Source organism: Panthera pardus, unplaced genomic scaffold (assembly GCF_024362965.1).
Source record: "Panthera pardus isolate Hobbes unplaced genomic scaffold, ASM2436296v1 HiC_scaffold_10, whole genome shotgun sequence".
NCBI classification, from domain to species: domain Eukaryota; kingdom Metazoa; phylum Chordata; class Mammalia; order Carnivora; family Felidae; genus Panthera; species Panthera pardus.
This window is the reverse complement of record NW_026526655.1, coordinates 6,973,925-6,992,476: the sequence shown is the minus strand read 5'-3', so window position 1 is coordinate 6,992,476 and position 18,552 is coordinate 6,973,925. Positions and strand designations below refer to the sequence as shown.

Below are 18,552 nucleotides of genomic sequence, written 5' to 3'. Positions count from 1 at the left end.
TAAGCACTCAATATATGCAGCTATCATCCTCATCAAAATAACTAGCTGCATTTCACTGTAAAGAGAATGGATGAGGAAATACTTGTAACTAACTGGAAGGCCTGTGAGAGAGGTGTTTCTTTATATCATCTCTAAAAGGAAAAAACAGTAGAGCCCCTAAAAAGTCTGTGAGAGTCAGGCCTCCCCTTAAAACCGTGGAGGGCCACAGACCAGTCAAACAGGAGCCCGGCAGAGGACCCTGCAGCACAGAACCCCACCTGGACGGCACCCTTTTCGCCTCAAAAGTTCGCTTTCTGGGGCGCCTGTTCAGCTTAGTCAGTTAAGCGTCCGACTCTTGATTTCAGCTCAGGTCATGATCTCACGGTTTGTGGGTTCGAGCCCCACACTGGGCTCTGCACTGACAGTGTGGAGCCTGCTTGGGATTCTCAGTCCCTCTCTTTCTGCCCCTCCCCTGCTCGTGCACTCTCTCTCTCTCTCTCTCAAAATAAATAAATAAACGTTTAAAAAAAAAAAAATTACTTCCTAAAAGAAAACCTGAGATAAGTAACTGAGCCCCTCAACTGGTCAGGATTCCTCCTAAGTCCCAGGGCCTGGAAACAGGTCCCCTGGACTTGCCCCCCCTAAGAGGGGGTAGGTTAGACCACAGATGCTGAGGTCCCTGGGCTGGCTCCCACCCTGTCCCTGCAGGCTGCTGCCCGCCATGTGCTGGGTGCCCTTTTCACCCCACTCCCACAGGCTGGCTTGTGGGCCACAGGCCCATCTTCCTCCTGACTTCCTGGGGACCCACTCTGAGTGGTTGCATAGTTCATAGGCCGCCTCAGCAGAGGATAAACTCTGAGGAGCAGAGTTCTCTGTGGAGGAGGTGAGGGCCAGGCAGAGTGTTGGAAAAGGACCGAAGCTCCGTGGAGACTGAGACGAGGCCCAGGCAGCCCGTGTCCCTTCTCACCTCCCTCCGCTGAGTAAGAGGTGCCCTCATCTGAAATAGCCCCGGATGACGTGTTCCCGGGTGAGTCCAGGGTCACTCACCTGCTCCATGCCACGGCCACATGTCCCCCCGCTGTCCCCAAGGCTTCGGCCTTGATGCTGAGAAGCCGTCCTGCAGAAATGCCCTTCACACGCTGGTGTCCTCACTCCCCGCACACCTTGATGGCTTTCCGGGGATGGCCGTCTGGAGAAAGACCCCGGCACCCTCACTAGCAGCTGGGAAGAGAAACCCAGTCTCGTGACGGCTGGCTTCACTTCCCCAAAGGAGGCACAGTTGTGGGCTTGAACCCAAGCAGTGTGGCAGTCACCCCCTCCGCCCAGTCCAGGGGTCTGATTTGGCTCAGGTCTCAAGGTGCTGCCAGTCCCCCAGGGCTCAAAACGCACTCGTATCACCGCAAGAACCCCAGGCCACAGAGTGTGATGAGCTCATCCTTTAAAGATAATGTCCCCGGGGCAGCCCTGTGGCAGGGGGCCCTGGTGTGGCCATTCGATGTGGGAGGAGGCCCCAGACAGGAGGTCTTGGACCCAAGGGGCTCAGATCCCTCGTCCATTTGTGCTGTACACAGGAGAGCAGTTCCCCTGAGGGTGAATGTGCAGGAGTCCTTTCTCCCAGGCCAAATTCAAGTTGTTTGTTTTATACTTCAGTTCTCTGGGTGAAGGAGGCCCTCGCATTCTTTATTTGTCTCCTAGGGTATGGTGGGGAGAGAAGGAGCAGCAGAAGCTGGAGGGAAAGCAGAGGAAGGGAGGCCGGGGTGGGAGAGAGAGGAGCCGGGCCTGCTTGCTCCCCACCCTTGCGCCTCCTGTCTGGGGAACTGGGCCTGTGCCCCATCCAGGGCCCCTGCCTCAGCCCTGAAAGCTGGCCTTCCCGCTGAGGCTGCTGGCTCCACCTGTCCAAGGCCAGCAGCCCTGCCCGGTGCCCAGCTGGTGGGTGTTTGCTGAGCGCCTCAATGGGCCAACCTAGCCGCACGGCCAAAGACTTCTAAGACCGGGCCCCTGCCATCAGTAGGCCCCCCATCTAGTCAGGGAGCAGAGACAGAGGGGACCATGCAGGCACAGATGGGGTCTGTAACTGGGCGCAGCGGCCTGGACCCCCTCCCCGACACGGGAGGGGTCACTACGCCAGAGACCCTCTGTAGCGGGGGGTGACCCTGAGAGAAGCGAGTGCTCAGACCAAATGGCGTTCCTGCTCTTCTCTTGAGTAGAAGGTGTCCTGTCCCCTCCTGAGCTGCCACCGAGAAACATCCCTTTACCTGCCGGGCCATGTGAGGCCAAGGAGGCCCCTGCTTCCAGCGAGAATCCGAGAGCCACCGAGGATTGGAAAAGCTGGTCGAGCCTTTCCGAGCTATTGTTTCAGCGACTGCAGAGCATAGACACTAGTGGGTGAGTCCCTCCACCACGTGGCTCGCGTCTCAGAGGCCCGCCTCCGTCCCCACCACGCCCAGCTGCCTGGCAGGAGCTGGTTATGGACGGACGAGCGGTCCTCCGCTGCAGAGGCCTGGTCCAGATGTCAGGGGCCTCTGCTGTGATCCCCTGCCCGGGGCTCGCCGTGAACCTCACGTGGCATCCTCTTGCCTCACAAATATCGCAACTGCCATGGGGTCCATGGAGTCCGATGGGCCACAGAGGGTTCACTGCAGGCTGGACCTGCCACGTGGCCCTTTCCTGCTCTGGGCCCAGCTCCGAGGGGGCCACCTTGGTCACCCGTACATCGGCCAGATCAGTGTCTCTGTGTATGGTATGGGCTGTGATCTACACCGCACGCCTCTCCTTTCTCCGTGGGACATGCAGTCATTCTAATTCTTTAGAATCTCCTTGATCTGAGTCCAGGCTCCCGGAATCTTGTCCCGTATGTAGGCCCACACTGGCTCCTACGGGTCCGTGTCGATGAGATCCTGCAGCTTCCTTGCTGTGTCCTCCTGTGTCTCTCTTAGCAGGCCCAACACTTCCCCTGCTGGATGGTAGCAAGTGGGGGTATCACGTGGGAGGGCTGGGAGTTGTCTTACAGACCACAGGCCCTTGAGTACAAGACCGGCCAGGGCGGGTGGCCTTAACAGGAGGGAGCTCTCTGAGGGGAAAGATGCCCCAGTGCCCAGCACATTGCCTGGCACGGAGGAGGACTGCCCAGGTGGTGCTGAATGAGCTAATAAGTTAGTACGCGGTGACTTCCGTGCATTAAGAACCTTAAAAATATGTTTTTTTCTTTGTTTCTTTGTGAGAAAAAGGCCCCCTCGAAGAATATCGAGGGGCTGATGCAGGGCTAATTAGCTTAAGGGCTAATGCAATCTCTCTAGCCTGAAGGATCAGTGAGGACAGCTCTCCCACCATCCGATTTGGCAAAATACAGAGGAAATGCCTGAAAGTACACACGAGCCGCCTGGTTGCTAAGCTACCTGGTGTTGTTATATTTCCACTTTGAATACCCCTGGATTCTTCTGTAGGCCCACCAGGTCACATCCTGTGTGCACTCCTTGAATGACTTGTGTTGCCCCTGAAATAGCTAAATCCCCAATGTTTTCAACCTGTCGAGGTGTTATCACCACTACTCCCTCCTTGTGTGCACATAACAACTACTTAGTAAACCATTCCGTATAGAGCCATCGTGCAGTTTCCACGAGGGTCTGTTTCTCTCCAGGGTTAGATACTAAATGGACTGAGCTCCTTGGGGAAATAGGCTCCCGACTCCCTGGCATGTCCTGGTCAGTCCCTCCTCTCTAGGGACAGGTGCTCTCTGGGGCCGCCCGGCACAGTGACACAGGACGAGGTGTGCAGCCTCGAGAGAGAGGGCAGGGGGCGGCTGGGGGCTTGTGTGCTCTCTGTTTCTGCTCCTCAGCTAACACATGGCAGTGGGGCCCTCCTCACACTTCTGCTGGGAGCTGGGGATGAGTAAACGGAGCACAGTGGTGGGACCATGGAAGCAGTGACACAGGGCTTGTCCTCTGTGCTCTTCTGGGTCGTGGAAGACTGAGATTCTGCCTTGTGTTTTAAAGTCAGTCTGTTTTAGGGCGCTTGGGTGGCTCAGTCGGTTGAGTGTCCGACTTGGGCTCAGGTCATGATCTCACAGTCCGTGAGTTCAAGCCCCGCGCCGGGCTCTGTGCTGACAGCTCAGAGCCTGGAGCCTGCTTCAGATTCTGTGTCTCCTTCTCTCTCTGCTCCTCCCCCACTCTCGCTTTGTCCCTGTCTCTCTCTCAAAAACAAAATAAACATTAAAAAAGTAAATAATAAAGTCAGTTTGTTTTGCATGGAAAATAGCTTTTTACATGAAGAACTGCCTTTTGATTATTCTTCGCTATAAGACAGCCTGCACAGTCTTTTGTGCAAGTTAATTAGATCTAATCAGGCCATAGTTAATAGTTATTATGAGACTGCTGAGTGAAATCAGGCTTCTCTGATAAACAGAGTTCGCATCTTTATGTGAACACTTTCCTACGGCGAACGTCCTAACAAATACAGCTTCCTATAACAAGCACTCGTGGTCTCAGAATTATGAGTCAGTAGTCTTTGGAACCGTTAAAATACGTACCTTACTGCCGTGGGAGTGACTTTGTCCTTTTCAGAGACAGACTCGGGCAGAAACTGGATTTTTATGATGTCAAGACCCAGAATGAGTGTAGATTAACCTTCAATGGGATGACAGCCGGTGTGTAAATAGTTGCTGACTTCTCACTCTCAGTCAGTCCGAATGGCCAATGGCCGAGGGCCTTTCCAGTCTTAAGAGCAACAGCTTTCCAGTCTTTCAAAGATCCTGTGGAAAACACCTGTGACCTCTAGCACCAACCTGATTATATGTCAAGGCTGGAACAAAGATTTTTAAAGCTTGTAATAATTTTTTCACACAGGCAGATCAACAACTTTTAGTCTCAGTTTGCTCATTTGTAAAATAGGAATAATAATAATAATAATAATAATAATAATAATAATAATAACTGCCTCCTAATATTGGTTTGGAGACTAACAGGGAAATGGGGCATTAAGTGCTTAGCAGAGTGAGTGCTATGTTACGCCCAGGAAATATTTGCTGTGATTATGATTTTAATCATTATAGGAACAAAGACTCTAAAGTAATCCAGGGCGGGGGCAGGGGGGTGGCAGGAGGGGGAATGTGCTGGGAGAGAGGATACAGAGGGACCATTAGATTCACGTGAAGGACCTGGTGCCACACAGCCTGGGCCCTGCCTCTGCTGGGCCGTCATGCACGGTGAGCGAGTCCTGCCTGCATGTGCGTCGCCCAGAGATTGAGGGGCTTGGAGCCAGACCCGGGAGGGCGAGGGCAGGGCACTGAGCCGGGCACCCTATTCCCAGCCCATCACTCACCACCGAGACTTCCCCTTGGAGCCCAGCACAGCTCAGAACATCCTAAACACAGAGCTCCAGGTGGCCTTTGACCGTGAATTTGGAGTTGGGAGGTGAGCTAGAACCATTTGCCAGCTCTACGCTAAGCATCACTCAGCCCCCAGGTGCTGTCTTTAAAGGTAAAGGAGGTAGGGAAACAAGTCAGTTGTACATTTTCCAGTTGTTTTGTCTCCTTTTTAAAGGATAAACATGTTTATGGAAATGTTTATTTCCAACCAGTATCACTTCCTTCCAAGTATGGGCTTGGGAAAAAGCCTTTATGGCAGGGTGAGGAGGCATCCTCCCTTGCCGACCCTTAAACTTGCCCAGACCTGCTTCTCGACCCTTTCCCTGAGACCAGGGGAACCATCCAGGAGCGTACTCGTGTTCTGAAGGACGGCATCTCGGCCGAGATGCAGAGAATGATTTCTTCCTTTACGGTTGGTGTTTGCAGCTAAAGGAACAGAAGAAGCATGTTTCTCTTTCTATTATTTTCAGGCTTCCCGAAGAGCATCTTAAAGCCATCCAAGATTATTTAACCACTCAGCTCGCCCTGGATTCTGACTTTGTGAAGACAGGCTCCAACAGCCTCCCTCATTTGAAGAAACTGACCATGTTCCTCTGCAAGGAGCTCTATGGGTAATGGCTCCGTGGGTGTGGCCATCCCCCAGGGGCGGGGACAGTGGGGACAGTCCCGGGGGAAGAGATTCAGCTCATTAGAGTGAGCCGGGCTCTCCGCCTGGCTGTCCAAATACCTCAGCTGTACTCAGAATAATAGGGCAGAGTTGGCAGAGGTTAGAAACCTTTGTGGTTGTTTCAAGGTTTTGTTTTCATGGTATTTAAACTGTGGCTTTTTTTTTTTTTTAACTGAAGTTAATTTGAGGCCAGTTGCTGTGGGAAGGGGTGAGTGGGAGCCCTTTCACACTTGCTCAGGATCCAGCAGTAAGACTTTTGCACTGGCCCTCCTTGCTGCAGCCAGCACCTCGGACAAGCACAAAAGGGCTCTGAGAGGAAAGAAATTAAAGTCAGCCAATCTTCTGCATGGGTGGGGACGGCCCAGGGTCGCCAGTTTGTTTTTTTTTTAAGGGAGCCAGGTCTCCAAAGCTTTCATTCTCCAATATTGAATTCATTGAATGACCAATTGGGAAAAATTCTGATTTTTTTTAGATTTTGAAAATTTTATGGTTTAACTTAATGTTAAAATTAACTTCAAGCTTCAGTACATTTTAATTGTTAGAAGCACAAAATTAAGGCTGCTGTGCTATCTGAAGAATTGACAGAGGGCTATTTTAAATACTTGGGAAAAAAAAACCCCAGAAAATACCATTCACAAGAAATCATAAGGAGCCAAAACAATCCCATTTTAAGTGAAGGGTCAACATTTTGGTGGGAAAAATGGCATTTCATGTGGGTGAGGCTTTTTCGGCCTATACCATTTCCTATGTATTTTATTATAAACTTACAGCAGCTCCAGAACTCTCTGGTCAATTTCTCTGCTGCCATATCCATCTTAGCTTAGCTAATATGCCAAAAAGAATCTTTCATCATCAGTAATCAAATTGAACTTTCCTCCGAAAGGCTCTTAAAAGCACAGTCAGTACATTCGGGAAATTTAACAAATAATTTTCTTTGACAAATGGAGCACACTCATCAGATTGGCCAGTCGGGTTTTGTTTCAGTGAATTGGCTTTCAACTCATGTAGTTTCAGCCAAGTGGACCTAGAACCATTTTTATAGATTTGCTTGGAGAGATATTTTTCCACTTGATACTGTTGTTATAAATCATGTCTCACTAGGAAACACACACACGTGCGTGCGCACACACACACACACACACACACACACGGCACTTTTTCTTTGTAAGAGACACAGATTCATGATGACTGGGAACAAGCTTTTATTTCTGTTCCAGAGGAGATCCTGTTCTTTGCTGCTTCCTTGTGTGGGAGGAAGTACATCTCCAAGTCTCTCCGCTGGCTCCCCCCCCCCAACCCCACCCCAGTCACTTCTACACCTTCCCCACCTCACTGTCACCTGCACTTTCCTGGATCTCGGTCGCCTCCCTTTCTGGACACAGCAACTTCCCCGGCGTGCCTGCCTCTCTGTGCTGGTGGGAAAGCTTCCTTGGGCTTCCTGCTTTCCCCGTCTCTCTTCACTGAACACTTAACTTCCGGCTAGAATTAGAGACACTGTGATGTGTCTCACTGCACACCTGTCTGTCTTCACCCTCAGAGGCAAAAGCATTGGAAGACTTGGTTAACTGGGGGATGGAATTTTAGAAAATCTTACATAGAAGCAAAGTTATGTTTCCCCTTCCACACCTCTGAATGTGTGGGTTTCAAACTGCTTTGTCTGGAACAGGTCTTCAGTTCATTCATTCTGTCAGTCAATCATTTACTTAACCAATGTGTGTGGAGGGCCCCCCTCTGAACTTCTGGGTACTAGGATCCAGTAAAAACACAGTGCACAAGCCTTCCGTTCTTTGAGACCTTGTTGGAGCTGACGTCTCAGGAGCACCATAGTAGACTAAGTCTGTAAACAAAGATAATTTTAAGAAGCACTGTGACAAAATAAAACAGGTAAAAGTGACAGAGACATTGGGTGGGAGGGTGTCAGTGTCCTTTGGGGGTTAAGGAGGCCTCTCTGAGGTGGTGATAGAGCTGGGACCTTGGTGACAAGGGGCAGTTAGCCACCCAGCAATTTCGTGGAGGGATGTCATGAAGAAAGGTCCCGAGGCAGGAATGAGGCCAGCCTGCGAGGAACAGAAAGTCTGTGTGGCTGGAGCACAATGAGGGAAGGAAAGTGTTAGCGGCAGAGGCTGGGGACAGGCGGGTATGGGGTGGGCCAGACACAGGATGAATTTGAGTTCAGTCTGAATTTTAGATACATCACAAATACGTTTTTAGTGTAAGTATATGCCATGCAGTGCTGGGATATACTTATACTAGTAGATTATCCATTATTTATCTGAAATTCAAATTCAGCTGGATCTCCTGCGTCTTATCTGGCGGCGTTAGGCAGGAGCCACAGCAGGTACACCTCACAAGACTCTCGAGGTCTTACAGGATTGTGCCATGATCTGAGTTCCGGCCGCGGAGAATGGATCTCAGGAGGCTGACACGAAGCAGGAAAGCAGTTCCAAGCTCAGGGGCTGTGATGCGAGGGCAGTTCATGAGAAGGGAAGGCGGGGATGTGTCTGGGTTGCTTCCTGCTGAGTCCCGGGGTTTGGGACAATGCCTGGCACGTGGAAACGGCTGATAGATGTTAGTTCAGTATGATGACCCTGCACGTGGGGGTGTGCAGGCACCGACAGCAGTGTGACCTGGGGCATGTGTGGATGCTGGGGCTGGTATACATTTGCTGCCTGTTTGGATGCAGGATCGGGGGAGAGGAACGGAGGGCGACCCCTAGATTTTTGGTGTGAGCAGCTGAGTGGGTGGGGATGCCAGTTACTAAAAGTGGAGGTTGAGGAGGAGGGTGTGGAGCTGGCGGGGGCGGGGGGACCTTTCTCAAGCTGCAGTGGGCTTGAAGCACTATTAGGCATCCCGCCAGCGGAACCACCAACCTTGGAGTTATGCCAGAAGCTTAGAACCCGGGAGACCTCAGGGCGGGATCTACATTTGGGACTCATTAGCGTGCAGTTGGCACTTAAAGCCTTAAAGAGACAGGTGGGGTGAGGTCACCACAGGGGAAGGTGAATGGAGGAGAAGGGGACCCAGGTTGGACGTTTAGATGTGGGGTATAGGAAGGAGGAGCCGGAAGAGGGACTGAGTGAGGGTAACACCGAAGATGACTGGGTCCATCCACTCAGACGGCCTGGCCCAACAGGAACGTCCCTAAGTGGGAAGGTGACAGAGAACTGAGGAGTGAGAAACAGGGCCAGAGCCTCCCCTGCAAAACGTCATGCTGAGTGTGCGCGTCTGAACGTCAGCGACACAAGGGCTCGAGGGCGATTTGTGACCCCAAGTTAGATTCCCTAGAACCAGACAGAAACTTTTCCAGAGAAAAAAAGAATAGAGAACAACGTCACCAGAGTCTGGAAATATTTGGTAATGCTTAAAATGGAGAAATGAGAAGAACTCCAAGTGGAATTTTAAAGCAAAATGTCCAAGTGTGGAAGAGGGTATTTTATCTATTAATGAGAGCAGGGTTAAGATTTTAATAGACAAATAAACCCGAAACAAAAATACGTCACCCGCATTACAACTGCTTCATTGGAGGCCATAAAAATAAACCCATAGTTTTCCAATCAAATCTGAAAATTAAATCACAAAACAGCAGAATGTCAGGGAAGTATATATAGAAAACACGGGAGAGCTAACTAAGCTTATAGAAAGAATGTGTGATAAAAAATTGTGATAGTCTTTGGAAAGAGGGCATTCATAGAGATTCAACTTAGAGCTGGTAGGATGGGCTCTCGAAGAAGCAGGAAAAAACAACGCATAATCAATGGCTAAGTATATAAAAGAAAAAAAGTATTCCCAGGCTTATAAAGGACCTAAATCCAGGTATTGAGAAGGCTCATAAAGATCCAATTAGCAGAACAACCAAGTAGCACCATCTAAGTCTCTCTCTCTCTTTTTTTTTTTTAACATTTATTTATTTATTTTTTGAGAGAGACAGACCATGAGCAGGGGAGGGGCAGAGAGGGAGGGAGACACAGAATCCGAAGCAGGCTCCAGGCTCTGAGCTGTCAGCACAGAGCCTGACGTGGGGCTTGAACTCATGGACTGTGAGATCATGACCTGAGCTGAAGTCAGATGCTTAACCGACTAAGCCACCCAGGTGCCTCTCTCTCTCTCTCTTTTTTAATGTTTATTTATTTTTGAGAGAGAGACAGAGACAGAGACAGAGCGTGAGCCGAGAAGGGGCAGAGAGAGAGAGAGGGAGACACAGAATCCGAAGCAGGCTCCAGGCTCTGAGGTGTCAGCACAGAGCCTGACGTGGGGATCAAACCCATGAACCGAACCGTGAGATCATGACCTGAGCTGAAGCCCCACACTTAACCGGCTGAGCCACCCAGGCGTCCCTAAATCTCTTCTTACAAAGTTTCCAAACTACAAGGGAAGATGAATTCAGAAAGTAAATAATTATAAACAGCACCCTTACTTTAAAAAATGGCAATATGTAATATCATTCCCACTGCCTGATAATACAATATAAATTCTGAAGCAGTATCTCCAAGGAGAAGATCACTGACCTGGAATTAACGGAACATAGATGTCATTCAAGAGCACAGGGAGTCAGGGTGCCTGGGTGGCTCAGTCCGTTGCACGCCCGACTCTTAACTTCGGCTCGGGTCACGGTGTCACAGTTTGTGGGTTTGAGCCCCGCGTCGGGCTCTGCACTGACAGCACGGAGCCTTCTTGGGATTCTCTCTCTCTCTTTCTTTCTCTCTGCCCCTCCCCCGCAAAATAGATAAATAAGCTTAAAAATAAAAAGAGCACGGGGAGTCTTTGCAGATTTTAAAACCTTGTAAAAATGTTCTAATCACATGTGTTTCCTTTAAAAAGGATCTGAGAGTTTTTTTCCCAGAAATCTTAGAGTGCTGGTGGTCCTAAAAATAAGAGCCCAGCAGCTTACTGAGCAGCTGGATATGAATACACCCAAAGCAAAAGTGTTCATTCTGTACTCCCAGAACACAACATGACAAAAATAGAAATAAATAAGAAGACTAGCCACAACCACCCAACCATCTGCACACTTTCAGATAGCCTCTTAAATCACAGCCAAATTAAGGAAAGAACCAACACAAGGGGTACCCTTTATGGGTAGTGTGGGGGCACTGAGTAATCAGACCACCGCGTAGGAGAACTCTGTGTGGCACAGCCAAAGCACTACTTGGAGGAAAAGCCATAGCTTTAGATGCTCTGTTAGGAAAAAGGGGGTAGGATGAGTCAAACACACAAACTGAATCCAGACTGTGAGTCTCTTGAAGGTTATCGTGGGTCAAGTCCTAATAGCCTTGCTATTTCCCACATCCAGCAAGTACCAGAAACATGTGTTTACTCGGTGCTCATGAACGGAGATTGAATGCGTGCCGAGTATGTGTCATGCACTGTTCCAGGGATGGAGACACAGCAGTGACCCACACAGAGTCTTTTAAGAGGTCTCTGTCTAGCAAATAAACAATAACAACAACTGTTAGAGGGGGTATGGTCAAAATAAAATCAGAAATAAATTAGGAAAACAGTCAGTTACCATTTTAAATATTAGATGGGCGCCTGGGTGGATCAGTCGGTTGAGCATCCGATTTCAGCTCGTGATCTCCCAGGTCTTGGGTTGGGTTTGAGCCCCACCTTTGTGCTGACAGCTCAGAGCCTGGATCCTGCTTCGGATTGTGTGTCTCCCTCTTTCTCTGCCCCTCCCCCACTCGCTCACGTGCATGCTCTCTCTCTCAAAAGTAAATAAACATTAAACAAATTAAAAAAAAAAATTGGAAGCATAAGAGACTTAGTAATCGGCGTTAAAGATTTGCAAATCAAGAATACAGTGCACGGTGATGGGACGCCTGGGCGGCTCAGTCCGTTGAGTCTGACTTTGGCACCACTAAACGAGAGAGGGGAAGTGTCCATGAGCTGCGGTGACAGCTCAGAGCCTGCTTCAGATTCTGTGTCTCCCCCTCTCTCTGCCCCTCCCCTGCCCACACTGTCTGTCTCTCTCTGTCAAAAATAAATAAACATTAAAAAGGAAAGAAAAATTTTTTTTAATTAAAAAAGAACATGATACACATTGACATGGCTACAGATCTTCATATTATAGTTTAAATGGCACAAATATTTTACATACAATATGAAACATAAAAATTACCATGCGTGCCCTCCTTTGAAATGTCAAGAAGCAAATGATGACCGTAATCTATAAATTATTCCTGAATGGCAAAAATCACCTAATTCAGTCTTCAAGAAAAATACAATAGTCAAGATAGCAGCCTGAAATAAAACGGTATCCATTTATTAATATAAATGTTTAATATTTCAGTAATGTTTTAGTATATATAATTTAGTAATATGAAGAATGGAGGCTTAGATAAAGAGCTCACTTCAAAGAAAAGTCAACATAAAACACCATCATTTAGTAGATTAAAAGATGAAAGAATCATTTGCATAGGTATCCTAACAGATGTGTGATTTTTAAAAAGTCATTTCTGGGGTGCCTGGGTGGCTCAACCCGGTTGAGCATCCAGCTCTTGATTTTGACTCAGGTCACAATCCCAGGGTTGTGGGATCGAGCCCCAAGTCTGCCTCTTCTCTGAGCTTGGGCCTGCTTGAGATTCTCTCCTTCTCTCTCTCTCACTCTCTCTCCCCCTCTGCCCCTCTCCCCCACTCACTCTCTCTGTTAAAAAAAAAAAAAAGTCATTTCTAATTTTAAAGCATTTTACAAATGGAATAGAGGGGTACTTCCTTAGTAATGCAATAGGTGTCAATGTAAAACCAATTACACTCGACAGGGAAACAGTAAAATCATTCTATTAAACATTCTAACAAAAGAGAGGCACCTGGGTGGCTCAGTCAGCTAAGCGTCCAACTTTGCTGACTTTGCTGACTTTGGCTCAGGTCATGATCTCACAGTTTGAGTTCAAGCCCCGCATCAGTCCATCAGCCTGTCAGTGCAGAGCCTGCTTTGGATCCTCTGTCCCCCTCTCTCTGCCCCTCCCCTGCTTGTGCTTTCCCCAAAATAAATAAATACAAAAAAAAAAAAAATTGTTTTTAACAGAAGAAAAAGGTGCCCTTTATCATCTGGTTTCATGTTGTATGGGAAATTTTGGCCAAAGTAAGATGAGAAAAAGAAGGGACCCTAACCAACACTCCTAGACACATCTGGGAGCCAGTCAGATTTGTCAAGATTTTACAGTTTAAAAATAGAAGGAAAACCAGCATCATTCTTAGAAAACCCTAAGGATTCAGCTTGTGTATGTGTATTTGTGTTTTTAGGAAAACATTTTTAAAAAGGAGAACCATGAGGGACATCTGTTTGACGTTAAAACATGTTCAGAATTAGTGCCTTGGAAATTTTTTTATTTTAACCCAGAATTCTTGTATGAAAATGATAGTTTAAAGGGAAAGCTGCTGGGGCACCTGGGTGGCTCAGTGGGTTATAAGCCTCTTCCTCTTGATTTCTGCTCAGGTCGTGATCTCATGGTGGTGGGAGGTGGGATCCAGCCCCATGTCAGGCTCCTCTTGAGATTCTCTCCCTCTGTCTCTGCCCCTCCCCTGCTCACGTGCGCTCTCTCTCAAAACAAATACATAAAGATTAAAGATAAATAAAGGGAAGACTGCTGCATGAACAGATGAATGAACTCTGGCGGAGGGGTTGGGGAAACCCAGAACCTGCCTGCCCAGCCTTCCCCTCTCTCTGCTTTGCTAGTCAGTTCCCTCCACACCCTTCCTGGTCCCTGGAGTAGACCCACTTGTGATGCCTTCGAAACCAGCAGGTTAAAACACCATCCCCGAAACTGTGAGACGTTGTAAATCTGCCACCTTGGCATCGCCTGGTACACATGCGGAGCTCTGGATTTGTAGTTAAATGAATGATACGGAGCCTGGAAACAAATCCTACCATATTCTAGAAGAGCTTATATGCTCGATGAGCCCAAAAGAAGTATGTAAAACAGAGCAAGTGTTGTTGAGTGAAACTGAATAGTAATACGGAGAAAGATGAACCTAGTTCCACCCCATATTTAAAAAAAAAAAAAATCTAGATGAGGTAAGGGATTAAAAAATATAATATCGACAAGAAAAACCCTTATGTAATGTAACTTAAAAAAAAAGCAAGTAAGAAACCAAATTAAAATGAGCTAATAATTGCTTACTAGTAAATACTGATGATAAATTTTTAACTAAGGGAAGCAAAGAATTACCAAGGAAAAGATGAAAAATAGAACTACAAAAAATTATAAAGCACTTTGCAATGAAATCCAACCTGCCCAGGATGAAAATAACAGAATGGGGAAAAAAGTGCAACATCCAGATTAAATAAAAAGCAAAGCGGTATGTAACGTTTATACCAACGTCCAAAAATTCTGGCAAAATTCCCAACAGAAAACTGACAAAGGACACAAACAATTTATACAAAAAGAAATACAAAAAGAAAAACCAACTATGTAGAAATATATTTAATGACAATAAATTAAAGGTATACAATCAATGCATCAATATTGAAATGCAGTGTTATATCCACTAAAGAGAGGGGAAGAAAATCCTAGAATGAGGACAGCACGTCAAATGGGCAAGCTCAGACAGTGTCCATGGCCCGTGATGGGTACCATCACTCAAAGGCTTAGCAATACTGCTCAAGAGACACAATCTCTGCTTATCATCAAGTTTAATTGAAAATAAGAAAAGAAAGGTTATGGGAACAAAGCTGTTCAGAGCAGCCTTTATTTGTAATCGCCAAGATCTCAAAATAACCTAAGTATCTAGCAATTCATTTTGGCACGTTTACTCGATAGAATATTTCAACACCATTAGAAGTTAAACATGTAAAGACATGAAGTTTGGGGTGAAATAAGGGAGAACTAGAACTCAGAATTGTCTGCCGCTGTGCTTAAAACAATGTGAAAACAATAGAAAAAGACAGGAGCAAAGAATGGGTAGGAGTTGTCAAGGAATTAGACAATGAAAAAAATCTCTCCAGGCGTCCGTCTCGGGGGCGGGGAGGGGATTTGAACTAGAAGGCGCAGACGACTGCTAGCACCGGAAGCCCCTGGGGCACGCATTTAAAATGCAGATTCGGGACCAAATCGGGTTGGGGCCCAGAAATTTGCATTTTTAACACCCAGGTGTGTTTGCAATTCTTCTAAACACTCGAGGTTGGGAACCAGGGATTACTAAGTGATTTCATAGTAGTTTCGCGATCCTAGATTTGAATTATCCACAGCCTGTGAGTATGGCTAACCAGAGGTAAATCAGATCTACGGATCTACGCATTGCGACTCCGGTTTGGCCCAGGGTGGGAGACAGGATGGGAAGAGTGGGGGTCTTGGTGAGGGGAGGGGGGCCAGCACTGGCAGGCCTGGATCTTTGCCCAGGCTTGTCTTTTGCCAGACTGGGTGTGGCCATGCCTCTGGCTGGATCCTTCCAAGCCTTCCCTGGGTCCTCACTAATCCTTGACCTTCACCTTGTCTCCTGCTCCCAGCGAAATCACCAGGACCCTCCCCTCCCTGGAGTCTCTGCAGAGGCTGTTTGACCAGCAGCTCTCCCCTGGCCTCCGTCCACGGCCTCAGGTAAAGGCTCTGGGGTTGGAAAGAAGAGATTGATAAACTGGGGTGGAGGTGAGGGGTGTGGGGGGGTAAGGTAGCCCGAGTCTCCAGGGCTCAGAAGGGAGCCCCCCATCCACTCACGCCCTGAGTTGGCTGGGGGACCAGAGCATGGGGTGGCCGGTGGGGGTGGGAGATTCAGGACCCTGTACCACCAGTAAGGCATTTCCCTGCTGCCTGATTTTGACTTGAGTGAAGATTCTAAATTACATACTCAGCAGAACTGCCTGTTAGTGTTGAATAAGGGAGCACGGCACGGCCTTTTCTCATCATTGTTCATCGGAAACTATTAGAAAGAAAAACACGGGGTGCCTAGATGCTTGATCCTGCCTCTTGCCCCTTAAGGTGAAGATGCTCCCTGCCCCCATCCACACACAGGCTCACAGACTCGCAGGAGCCAAGGCCAAGTCATCTAGGGAGCAAAGATCTACATATTGAAAGGTGTTACCAGCAGAGTTAAAAAGCAAAAGCAGCATCTCCAGAGAAAGGACTTGCAACAAATATAAGGGACAAAGGATTAATATGTTTAAAAAAAAAAAAGAAAAGAAAGAAAGAAAAACTTCTTACAAATAAGTAAAAACAACCCTATTTTTAAAATGGGGAGAGGTTATAAAAAAAGTCTTTCTCACTAAAGAGGGGTGGGAGTGACCAATATATATACAAAAACTTGTTTAGCCTTACCTCATTAGTAACTGGCAAATGACATTCATAACCTTGCCTATCAGATGAGCAAAAAGTTGATTGGTGAAGTCAGGGCTTGGCCGGGCTTTTGGGGTCAGGGACTCATGGGTTCATTGCTGTGCAGTTGGGAGGAGAAATGGGGTTTCTGAAACATTGTTTATCTGCAACGACCATGTTAATTGCATACATCCTTAAAGCACCCCGTTCTATATACAGGCAGCTGTCTTAGGGGAAAAAAGCAAATGGCAAAACAATCTATAAACTCCGAGGTATATCTATATGTGGAAATCAGACCAGAAGGATTTATACCCAAAGGGCTATTCTAGTCACCCCCAGGGGGGATGGACCGAGGGAGAATGGGGTAGGCCAAGAGGGACTTTAGGTTTGACCATACTGTTTGCTAAGAGTGTTTGCTAAGAGGTTTTTTTTACTGAGAAAATGTATATGTGCTATTTATACAGCTTAAGAATTCACCAGAAATTTAAAAAGGTGATTTTGCTTTCCTCGAAGTGAAGGATGATACGTTAATTTCTGGGAAAGTAAAAGCAAATCCAGGTAAAACAGGGGCCCTGCCAGACCCTCACATTTACATAGTTCGAACCGAAGACCATGCCCACATTTTTGAAATGGACCAGAAGAGGTAGAGGCCCCCAGGCAGTTAAGGTGACAACAGTCAAGCTGGGGTGCTGCAGGACAGAGCTGGGACAGGATGGAGAGAAACCTCAGATGAGGTTGGAGAGAGGGGTTCTCCTTCCCACTCTCCCTTATGAGACCCTGACCCACAAAGAAATGCAGAGGTGGTTCTTGCCTTCAGAAGTTCACAAATGGAGGAGGAAGTTCCAAGGCTGCCAGCAGTAGAGGAAAGAACACTCAGAAACAGATGAGCTCAACATCTGACGTGCCCCTGGTGGCCTTTCGTTTCCTTATCTGTGCAATGGGTATAGCGTGTCTGATACTGCAGGGTTTTTGAAGGAGTAAGTGAAATGTTTGTGCGAGATCACATGACACTAGGCCCTTCTCTTGGGTAGGCGAGACCTGCTAGGGACCCCTGGACCCCTGTGTGGAATTTAGTTGAGAACTGATGGGAGGTGCAACGTTACCAAAATGACTGCGGACTTCAGGGTTAGGAGAGACCTAGCTTTGCCCGGTGTGAGAAGGGAGAGTCGTTAACCCTGGAACCCACATCCTCCCTTTAAAAGGGCAACTAAAAAGCAAAGTAAAATAACTGGGCCAGTTTATGGGAACCCGCAGGTATCACTCAGACCAATTCGCTCACTTCTAGGCTAAGCTGTGAATTATGTCCTCAGCCTTGACGTTCGTGACATTTGGGGCCAGGTGATTCTTGGTTGTGGGGGACTGTCCTGTGTATTGTAGGATGTTAACGCCTTCTAGTTTCTACTGACCAGATGCCATTAGCATCCCCCAGTTGTGACAACCCAACATGTCTCCAGACATTTCAAATGTCCCTTGGGGGGCAAGATCACCACCAGCTGAGAAACACTGGGCTAGATCTACTTTAAAGTCTCAGGTCTATACTGGCTGTGTGACCTCGGACAAGTTGACTCACCAACTGTGACTCAATTTCCCGTCCACAAAACAAGGGTTAGAAGAATCGATTCATGCTAGGATTAGATGAATGGATGCGTTTAAAGTGTGCTTGGCAGCAGCAGAACTCCTCAGATTCTCCCGTATGTTCTGCGGGCTGGGACCCACAAGTGCAGGCATCATGCTAATCCCTTCGGTCCTGAGAACCAACCCCCAGTTTGTGAATAGCTTTGTTTACACTCGGTAAGTTTCTGCCAAGCCTGCCTCATAAGACACAGGAGAGGGGAAGAAGACAGCAGCCTAAATCCACGAGGTGACTGCCCCGGGAAGCCAGCGGGTCATTCCAAGTGTCCAAGAAGGAGAGGAGGAGGTCAAATCTGTTATCTTTTAAATTTTTTATGAGAAAAACAACCCGGAACAAAGGGATCCTGAATTGTCCCTCTGCTGATCAGCTGGTCTGCACCACCCCACCTGAGGCCCCTCCACCCCACCCCACCTGAGGCTTGACCTTGAGCTTTGTTAAGGAGCAGGGCAAAACCAAAAGAGAATTGTTGACAAATAGGATGTGTTTGAGGTGTTGACAAAGTCCTGAGCGTTGTGGGGGGTGATGAGGGTGGTTGGGGGCAGTTGTGATGGCCATGGTGGGGGTGGTAGCCGAGGTGATGGGACAGGTAGTACACTAAAGTGGGGGGGTGGAATTGGATGTCAAACAAAAGTGTAGGGTGGCTGACTTCCTACGCAAGGGGTGAGGTGAA

At 47.9% G+C, this 18,552-nt stretch overlaps 1 protein-coding gene across 2 annotated transcripts in view; it reads left to right on the top strand.

Annotated features, from left to right (window-relative positions):
- Positions 1-18,552, top strand: part of INPP5D (inositol polyphosphate-5-phosphatase D) — a 123,108-nt gene that overhangs the window by 53,787 nt on the left and 50,769 nt on the right. For both annotated transcript variants that reach the window (XM_019445532.2, XM_019445533.2), the window contains exons 4-6: positions 2,187-2,364; positions 5,812-5,952; positions 15,451-15,538. In XM_019445532.2, coding sequence (XP_019301077.1) covers positions 2,187-2,364; positions 5,812-5,952; positions 15,451-15,538 — 407 coding nt within the window. The remainder of the gene's footprint in view (positions 1-2,186; positions 2,365-5,811; positions 5,953-15,450; positions 15,539-18,552) is intronic.